The sequence below is a fragment of the Sinocyclocheilus rhinocerous genome, unplaced genomic scaffold (assembly GCF_001515625.1).
Source record: "Sinocyclocheilus rhinocerous isolate Xijiao unplaced genomic scaffold, SAMN03320098_v1.1 scaffold259, whole genome shotgun sequence".
Taxonomy (NCBI): Eukaryota; Metazoa; Chordata; class Actinopteri; order Cypriniformes; family Cyprinidae; genus Sinocyclocheilus; species Sinocyclocheilus rhinocerous.
This window is the reverse complement of record NW_015635083.1, coordinates 1,052,497-1,062,865: the sequence shown is the minus strand read 5'-3', so window position 1 is coordinate 1,062,865 and position 10,369 is coordinate 1,052,497. Positions and strand designations below refer to the sequence as shown.

Sequence of the window (10,369 nt, the reverse complement as noted above, 5' to 3'; positions counted from 1 at the left end):
AGAAATTGTGCGTTAACATGCAAAAAGGAAGCATGGAATGTGGAAACAGTCTGTTTACTAGTTTCACCAGATTCTATTTAATATATATACTGTATATATATATATATATATATATATATATATATATTGTTATGTATGTACAGGTATGTATGTATATAGACCTACTGGCATAATTACATTTTATTTTATTTTATCTCTTCCAAGAAATCAACTGACAGCCTTGTCAATGGCTAATAAAAAAGTTATTTTTTCCATTATTTGTGAATTACTGTATGCTGTAAACATGTACAATTCTATGATTTAAAATAATTTTTCGGTTTTAATACTTTTTTAAAATGTAATTTATTTCTGTGATGACAGCTGAATTTCCAGCATCATTACTCCAGTCTTCAGTGTGACAGGATCAGAAATCATTCTAATATGCTGATTTGTTGCTCAAGAAACATTTCTTATTGTCAGAATGAAAGTTCAAAAGAGCAGATATGATTTGAAATAGAAATCTTTTGTAAAATTATAAATGTCTTTTCTGTCTCTGATCAATTTTGTGTCATTGCTAAATTATTAAAAAAGTAAATTACTAAAATTACTAAAAATATTAATTTATTTACAAAAAAACAGAGTTAACGATATGCATACCCAGAATATTTGTTATTATTTATTATGAATGTTTATGGAAAATTCTCCTTATCACACTTTGGACACACGTGCTTTAAGTTAAAGGTTTAGTGTGGTTTACAGTTGTGCACAGTTGTGCGAAACAAACCTTTCCTCCTTGTCTTCTGTTGCCATGTTATCAAGAATAAACTGATCTGTTGTTTATACTGCATGTGTGTGACTTTGTTTGAGAATAATGTCTATGATTAAAGTACAGTATGCAACAAAAACATGATAAAATACAAGAAACTCTGAGTCTTTAAATGTGCACAGAGCGAAAAGCTTCAGTCCTGTGGTGTGCGCTTAGCTTTAGTGAATAACACCCAATATCTATTACACACACACACACACTGTTCAGATTCTCTCTGTCTGAGTATACAGAAGGAAGTCTGTTAGCTGCTCTACAGCTCCGAGTTCTCTGGAATCACTGTTGTCTCTGTCAGCATTCGTTCGTTTAATGGCCTGCTCCTATATCAGCGCTCCCTCCCCCTCTCGTGCCCGTAGGAAATGCGCCCTGCTTTTCTTTAGCATGCTAACTGCAAAAATACACAAACAGACAAGTCCTATCCACCTGTCTGTCCTCGCTTGGCCCTACTCTCCCTGCACTTGTGGGCCTGAAGGGCTTTGTGTTGTTTTGCTGCCAGGATGATCAATGGCTTGTTTGTGATAGTGGGGAGAGATGGCCCGGACCACACAGCCGCAGCGAGCGGGGGGAGGTTAAGGAGGAGCACTGGGCCGGTTGGGGAAAGCTGCGGCCTGCACCTGTTGCTGAGTGTTGCTGGGCCAGAGGGGCGGTCGGACGTCACGTGGGCTCCGCTTCACAGGAAGCCGAGGCTCGTTTCTCAACCTTCTCATGACACCGTACCTCCTCCTCCTTCCCTTCATAGCTGCAGCCTGGGCTTGTGCCACCAGTCAGGAAAAGGAAAACAAAGCTGGTTTTACCTTAAAGTGACACTCTAGTAACTTTGCTCATTTGGAGTGAGATATTATCATCCACCTCTGACTAAACTAATGAGCTTGATCCTTATTAAACATTGGCATTTTGTTAAAAACACGGATTGGTCTATCAATATAATTGCCTTTTTTTGGAAAACAGTTTAAAAGTTTTATTCAGCAAGAATGGATTAAATGGTATATAAAGACGTTTAATGTTAAAACAGATTTCTTTTTCAAATAAATGCTTTTATTTTGAAATATACACTTGTCAGTCGTGGAAAAAAAACATTATCATGGTTTCCACAAAAATATGAAGCAGCACAACTGTTTTCAACATTGATAATAATTAGACATGTTTCTTGAGCACCAAATCAGCATATTAAAGTGATTTCTGAAGGATCATGTGACACTGAAGACTGGAGTAATGATGCTGAAAATTTAGCTTTGCAATCACAGGAATAAACTACATTTTAAAATATATTAAAATAAAAAACAACACAATATTTCACAGTATTACTGCTTTTTACTGTATGTTTTTTAAATAAATGCAGCCTTGGTGAGCATAGGAGACTTCTTTCCAAAACATTTTTTAAATCTTTTAAAAATACATTTTTATGTGAATTTTTTATAATATTTATAGTAACTATTTTATAAAAGAAAAGTCTTTGTTTCCTTTAATAAACAATATTTTTTATATTTTTAAATTATTTTAATTAAATACTATGTAAGTAAAATATTTTAGTAAATTTTATGTAAAATAAGTGTTTTTGTTCAATAAATCTTTTTATTTTGGGGGTAAATATTTAGTAAATATTGCGTAATATCAGTGATTCATTTGAGCAGCTTTGTGAACTTGTCATTACATTGTATTATGTGTAAACTGTATTATGTATTTCATGTCAGGTGGTTCTTGGCCTATATATATATATATATATATATATATATATATATATATATTAGTATTTTTGTGTATTCGTTCGTTTAATGGCCTGCTCCTATATCAGCGCTCCCTCCCCCTCTCGTGCCCGTAGGAAATGCGCCCTGCTTTTCTTTAGCATGCTAACTGCAAAAATACACAAACAGACAAGTCCTATCCACCTGTCTGTCCTCGCTTGGCCCTACTCTCCCTGCACTTGTGGGCCTGAAGGGCTTTGTGTTGTTTTGCTGCCAGGATGATCAATGGCTTGTTTGTGATAGTGGGGAGAGATGGCCCGGACCACACAGCCGCAGCGAGCGGGGGGAGGTTAAGGAGGAGCACTGGGCCGGTTGGGGAAAGCTGCGGCCTGCACCTGTTGCTGAGTGTTGCTGGGCCAGAGGGGCGGTCGGACGTCACGTGGGCTCCGCTTCACAGGAAGCCGAGGCTCGTTTCTCAACCTTCTCATGACACCGTACCTCCTCCTCCTTCCCTTCATAGCTGCAGCCTGGGCTTGTGCCACCAGTCAGGAAAAGGAAAACAAAGCTGGTTTTACCTTAAAGTGACACTCTAGTAACTTTGCTCATTTGGAGTGAGATATTATCATCCACCTCTGACTAAACTAATGAGCTTGATCCTTATTAAACATTGGCATTTTGTTAAAAACAAGGATTGGTCTATCAATATAATTGCCTTTTTTTGGAAAACAGTTTAAAAGTTTTATTCAGCAAGAATGGATTAAATGGTATATAAAGACGTTTAATGTTAAAACAGATTTCTTTTTCAAATAAATGCTTTTATTTTGAAATATACACTTGTCAGTCGTGGAAAAAAAACATTATCATGGTTTCCACAAAAATATGAAGCAGCACAACTGTTTTCAACATTGATAATAATTAGACATGTTTCTTGAGCACCAAATCAGCATATTAAAGTGATTTCTGAAGGATCATGTGACACTGAAGACTGGAGTAATGATGCTGAAAATTTAGCTTTGCAATCACAGGAATAAACTACATTTTAAAATATATTAAAATAAAAAACAACACAATATTTCACAGTATTACTGCTTTTTACTGTATGTTTTTTAAATAAATGCAGCCTTGGTGAGCATAGGAGACTTCTTTCCAAAACATTTTTTAAATCTTTTAAAAATACATTTTTATGTGAATTTTTTATAATATTTATAGTAACTATTTTATAAAAGAAAAGTCTTTGTTTCCTTTAATAAACAATATTTTTTATATTTTTAAATTATTTTAATTAAATACTATGTAAGTAAAATATTTTAGTAAATTTTATGTAAAATAAGTGTTTTTGTTCAATAAATCTTTTTATTTTGGGGGTAAATATTTAGTAAATATTGCGTAATATCAGTGATTCATTTGAGCAGCTTTGTGAACTTGTCATTACATTGTATTATGTGTAAACTGTATTATGTATTTCATGTCAGGTGGTTCTTGGCCTATATATATATATATATATATATATATATATATATGGCCAGACATTGGTAACAGTGCCCTTTAGATATCATGACGGCACCAGTGAAAAACCTTCATTGGTTGACCACTAATCGTTTACACAGTGTTCTAACCTGATATAAAATGATAAATGAGTGATAAAACCCCTTCCATGTAAATCTTTTTGTTTTGGTTCTCTTATAAATTTTGTTCCAACCACATCTTGTCTACGTCACTTCTACAGCACTGCTCAGCCCATCCACAGTGAAATCTCATTGGTCCTGAATCCCCCTCTATAGCAGAACATAAAATATTGTGTTGCATCATGTAGCATTGTCGCTTTTGGTGTGAACAGGCAAATTACTGGTCACCTGGTAAGGACACTGTGTTCAGAAAAAAACAGTTCACAAGTAAAACTCACTTGTCATGTTGAATACTGAGGCTCAGTCCACTACAACTAGCTCAAGTTCTTGTGACATCCTTGTGTATGGTTTAAAAGTGTGACCAGTCTGACTCCACGAGCCTGTCCAGGATTTGAAGTAGCAAATTTGCTCAGTCCATTACTCCTGCGGAACATGAGCTGCTGCATGCCTGGGATGACTGAAAGCCTGGGCTGATGATGTCATGTGTCAACCCTCCTGACTCATCATTTGTCTAATTGAACTTTGAATCATGGGACAGGGAGAGGCCTTCTCCCTCCCTTAACTGTCTGAAGCCACATTCCGCTATAATCCTTAACTATTACAGGCTAATACTACAGCACACGATCACACCACCCCAGAGGGCATGATCGTTCACACACGCCACGCTACTGCCAACTACTCGCCAAAAACTTGCCCACTGTGGTTCCTTAATCACATACGCTCACGCAGCCTCACCACGTTGGTGCATCGCTGCACCCTGCACGCTTCTTGACTCATAATCGCACAGGGATAGTTTCGGCTCGGCCCACACAGAATCTGACCCGCTGGATTCAAACGCCCATGATTTGATAATCTTTCAGATTTGTCAGAGGAGCCTAGCGGTTGGCACGCATGCTCCGACACAAATAGGGAGCAGGTTGTTTTTTTAGTATATCAAAAACATACGGCACAACTAATCTAGTCCAATTCCCGAATGAATAGCTTTTATAAGCTTTTTTTTTTTAAGTGAATCAAAACTGTAGAGCGCAGAAAATGTGCACTCATTTTTGAATAAATTACTCTTATAAGATGGATCTTTGTAGTGAATCAAACACAGACACTACAGTTCAAAAGTTTAGGATCAGTACTTTTATTAAAAAAAATAATAATACTGCATCAAGGATGCTTTAATTTATTTAAAAATGACAGTAAAGACTTTTAAATTTAAATATTAAGCAGTACAACTGTTTTCAACATTGATAATAATAAGACATTTTTCTTGAGCACCAAATCAGCATATTAGAATGATTTCTTAAGGATGAAAACTGTACTAATGTCTCCTAAACAATTTTGCTTTTTAAAATATATTTAAACAGAAAGCATTTTACAGAAAATATTTGTATTTTTTATTATTTAAATGTAATTATTAATTTAATTAATTTCATTATTTCAGTATTTTTTTACATTTAATTTTTTATTATAATTCACAATATTATTATATTTTGAGCATAAGAGACATCTTTAAAAAAACATTCAAAAATCTTACTGACCCCAAAAATGTTTACAGTAGTGTGAAATTAAGTGTGAAACTTAAATCTGCATACTTGTGTAGTTATTTAGCATGTATTTTTTCTTTTCTTAATTTTTTATTGTATAATGTTAATTATTCATTGTTAATTTATATTAAATGATATCAGATTATATTTATTAGTATATTTAATTTTTATTAAATTTATTATTTTTAAAGGTTATTATTAAAATAATCTCTTCATTTCGCAGTGAATTTGTTTTTATTTCCTTTTTTTGTAAATAAATATATCTCTTTAGGGGTTTTTGGGTACTAGCCATGATGTTGCTATGCAGTGTTCTGAGTGATTTTTAGCATGTTGCTATGCAATTTATGGGATGTTCCGAGATGTTGCCCACTTTCGAGTCTTTGTGATATTCTGGTCCCTACATATGACTCAGATTCTTCCTTCAATGAAGGTCTGATCACTTAAAGTAATAGCACACCTCGTTTCCGTTTGGCTCCAGTTATGGCTGAGAGCTTTCAATCCTTGCCCATCGTCTTCCTCCATCTCTCGCCCGACACCTTCACCTCCATCAGCTATACAGTCAGCCCTGACAATACGTCATCCCTTTTTAAATGGTGAATCACCAGCCATAGTTCACATCTGTTCTCGGCTCAAATAGCCTAACCAGTGAAAACAAGCAATTACCGGTGGGCTTTTTCAATCAACTCTTTGGCGAGTCGGCTGGGGGGCTTGGAATGGGGGGAAGGTGGGCGGAGGAGATAATTAGACACGGTTAAAAATATCCCAGCACATTGTCTCCGCTGTCCCACATCCTCAGATAAGTGTGCGCCTATTGGCGCAAGGATCATGTGCTACTGGGAGGAATGTTTTGCATGTTTGCGACGTGCAGTTGAACGGCCGCTGAGGATCACATGACGTGCTTATAGGAAGCTGTTTGTATGTTTTGACTGCTTCTGAAAACAGGATGAAAATGTTCAGAGTTGGCCATGTTCCTAAATCATGTTCATTCTCACACTTTCTACAGCGTTTTCACATTTGTTTGGTAATGGTTGAACAATATGGGTTTTTAGCATTTTACTTGTGGTCTTTCCAAACATTAAAATACGGATTACATATTAGTTTGTTTCTGCCTGTCTCTGAATATGTATGTATAAAGTTTGGTCAAATAGATTAGATACTCAGACTACAGTATACTGATCATGCCATTTCCTGTTTCTGCAGCCCTCACTTCCTGTCCTGTACACTCTGTCCAGTCAAGCAACCCATGAGGCCGTTCACCTCCTCTGCAGGATGTTGGTCTTTGACCCTGTAAGTGTTCTATAACACTATATAAAATTATATAAAATAGATCATTTTATTGCATTTTTAAAAGAAACGTTCAGTCAGAACCAATCTGTTTTCCAATACAGTCGAAGCGGATCTCTGCAAAGGACGCCCTGGCGCACCCGTATCTGGACGAGGGGCGTCTGCGGTACCACACCTGCATGTGCAAATGCTGCTACACCACGTCCTCTGGCCGCGTCTACACCAGTGACTTTGAGCCTGTCACCAACCCCAAGTTTGACGACGGCTTTGAGAAGAACCTGACGTCAGTTCGGCAGGTCAAAGGTGAGCTTGCTTGTAATCAATTCATATGTACTACACCTTGTGCTGATTGCAGCACACATTATACAACACGTGAGACAAACATCGGTGGTCTATTCATTTAACCTTGAGTCCTGATCCACCCCCAGTTTGTAGACAACATGTTTAGGAGCTAAAGGTCTTAATTGAATTGAATCTATCTGAGAGCAGCGCGTGTTAATCAGAAGTCTTGCTGGGCATCTTCTGCTTCAGATCCCCTGCTGCTCCTGTTGTTTTTGTCCCTTGTTTTCACCCTTCATTCGGGGCCCCTGGATCTGTGCTTGCCTTCCACTGTCAGTGGGTATTAGTGAGAGTCTGTCGCTAAAAGCAGGCTTACTGTGCTGTCAGCTCAAAATAACTCTGCCCTTCACCCTCCCTCCTCTTCCTCCATCCTGTGTGCAACGTGTTTCCACTGGAGGATTAGTCAGTGCAGATGGAGCCGACCGCCTGGAGACTTAAAGCGATTTAGGGAGGCAGCGGCGTTTGGAACGCGAGGGGAACCCCTTTTGGATCCACACATGAGGAGTTTCCATGTTGGCCGAGCTAGTTTTAAGCTAAATCGCTTGTATGCTAAAATAAAGAGTTTAGAGCTTTAGAAGATATTACAGATAGTACAGTCTGCCTGTAGAATCTTCCTTTAGAATCGACTGTTTGACCTGTAAGGTTGCTGCTAGAATAAATCTTTATTCAGTGATTCAATCATAATTTAGATTTGTCCTGAAAATACAAAATTCTAGTTCTAGATGAAAGTCTGTGAGTCACATCACTTCATCTTTTTTTGTTACAAGGAATGATGACAGAATTGTGTGAACTACCGAATGCCTTTAACTAGTTAACAGGTTTGACTTGCTGTCTACCTGTTAATTAGATTGACCTAAAAATAAAAATGTTGTCATCATTTTCTCACCCTCATGTCATTTGAAACCTGTATTTTATTTAACATGAACACAGGAGAAATGTTTGAATTGTTTTGTGAACTGTTCTTTTAACCATGATAGCACATAACTTGTAAACCGTTATTCATAGCTGTAAACTGTAATTTATTTCTCATCATCTCTCCTCTTTCTTCCCCACACAGAGATCATTCATCAGTTCATCCTGGAGCAGCAGAAGGGGAATCGGGTACCGCTTTGTATCAACCCCCAATCAGCTGCCTTCAAAAGCTTTATCAGGTGAGGCCGCCCTCCGCTTTACATCATCTTCTTCTTTCTTCTGCTTATGTCCGAATATCATGATCAAGTGTCCAGGTTATATTTAACTCTGAAAAAGTAGCATAAAGAAATATGACCTGTATTTAGGTCCATTAAGATTTTTGCATTGTGATATTTTTTCATCACAAAAATTCTCATCACTGTAATGTGAAATTCTATCTCTAAAATCAGCATAAATTTAATTCAGTACAAGTATGACAGCTAGTATGTATACATACTTTATCATTTAAATAATATTTAAATCATTTAGATGTTTATTTATTCGGGTAATTAATATTATTATTTTACATTTCAGAAGTGAGAATGAGATTTTTAACATTACAAAAGCTACTGACAATTGTGGCAGGGGTTTAAATGTGATCAATTTTTTTTTCAAATAATGTTGTAATGCTAAAAAAGTATTGGTCCTACATGCTTTTTTTTTTTTTTTTTTTTTTTTTTAATTAAATAAGAGCCAGAAAGTGGTTGACAGATTTTGAGATTCACCCTCATGTCCATGTTCTCATCCTCATGGTTAACAGACATGCCAAATCAAATCCAGTGAGCATGACTGTCATTTTTTTAAGGGGAACCATGTTTTGGAAGTGCTTTGGGTTGAAGGCAACATGCCATTGTTTAATATTTAGGCAAACGTTTTTACATAAAAGAGTGTTTAATGTTGTTTCTAACCGTTATTGCTTACAACCAGAGCCTGGTAGATTGCTTACAAATTGTAGTCTGTTACTGATTCCAAATTACATGACAAAAACTGTAGTTAGTAACGTAATCCATTATATTACACATTTTAGGTAGTGTAATCAGACTACTTTTAGATTACTTTTGACCTAACTAGTTTATCACATCAATTTAAATTAGGGCTGGGAAAAAAATATCGATATCTCGATATTAATCGATTCTCGTTTTTACGGAACGATATCAATTCTTAAATCCCAAGAATCGATTAGTCTAGCCTGTTTTCAGTTAATGGACGGAACATTGAAGGGTACTTCCCATCCAATCGCAATAAGCAGGGATGGGTAAAAAAATACTGATATCTCGATATTAATTGATTCTCATTTTTACGGAACGATATTAGTCTAGCCTGTTTTCAGTTAATGGACGGAACATTGAAGGGTACTTCCCATCCAATAAATCGCAATAAGCCTTGTGCTTTGGTACTGTTAATATGAAACAAAGTCTCAGATTTCAAATTCTGTCCATTGTATTGCAGTATTTAAACGATAAATGCCGTTTTGGCGCTGTTTAATGTGAAGTGACAGATAGCTGTTGCGCCTCAGTTCAACAGACGCGGCAGCGCAAGGCGCACGTGAAATGATCATCTCCACATTAATACCAGTTTCAGCACAAAATAAGCATGACTAAACATCCGAAGGTAAGTTAAAAGAAACAGTAGAAATTTACAATCCGTATCCTGTCTCATGTAATCGCTCAATCAGTGTTTCAGCTGCGCAAAGACGTCAATACAATGGCTTGTAAACAATATTACTTAAGTCACATTTACCTCAGAAAAAAAAACATATTCGGTGACCATAAACTCATTAGTCATATAGAAAAATAAACTGTTTAGAGGGGTATTCTGCTTAATATATGCACCATATAACATATTCATTATATTTTTTTACTGTTCTTCACTGTTTAATTTATGTTTGAATAAATCCATCAAGTTTTTATGACAGCCACCATTTAAATGTTTATATTTCAAAAAAACGAACTGAAGTAGAAATATTATTATGTAACTTTATTATTGTAAAAACTTCATTAATTTTAACCTTCAAAATTATAGTAATGTAGTAGCCTACCAGCTGACTCTCGTGTATATTTTACAGCATTAGTTGAGAGATTTTTTTTTCCTTGAGAAAATTTGGCATGTACTGTAACTTACCTGATATATATCCAAAATAATCGAATCGAA

General features: G+C 36.1%; 1 protein-coding gene across 1 annotated transcript in view; it reads left to right on the top strand.

Moving 5' to 3' along the window:
• The window catches only part of LOC107746660 (serine/threonine-protein kinase NLK), a 52,013-nt gene that overhangs the window by 36,848 nt on the left and 4,796 nt on the right, over positions 1-10,369 (top strand). The window contains exons 7-9 of the mRNA XM_016560965.1: positions 6,845-6,931; positions 7,033-7,231; positions 8,325-8,418. Of these exons, the coding sequence (XP_016416451.1) occupies positions 6,845-6,931; positions 7,033-7,231; positions 8,325-8,418 (380 nt within the window). The remainder of the gene's footprint in view (positions 1-6,844; positions 6,932-7,032; positions 7,232-8,324; positions 8,419-10,369) is intronic.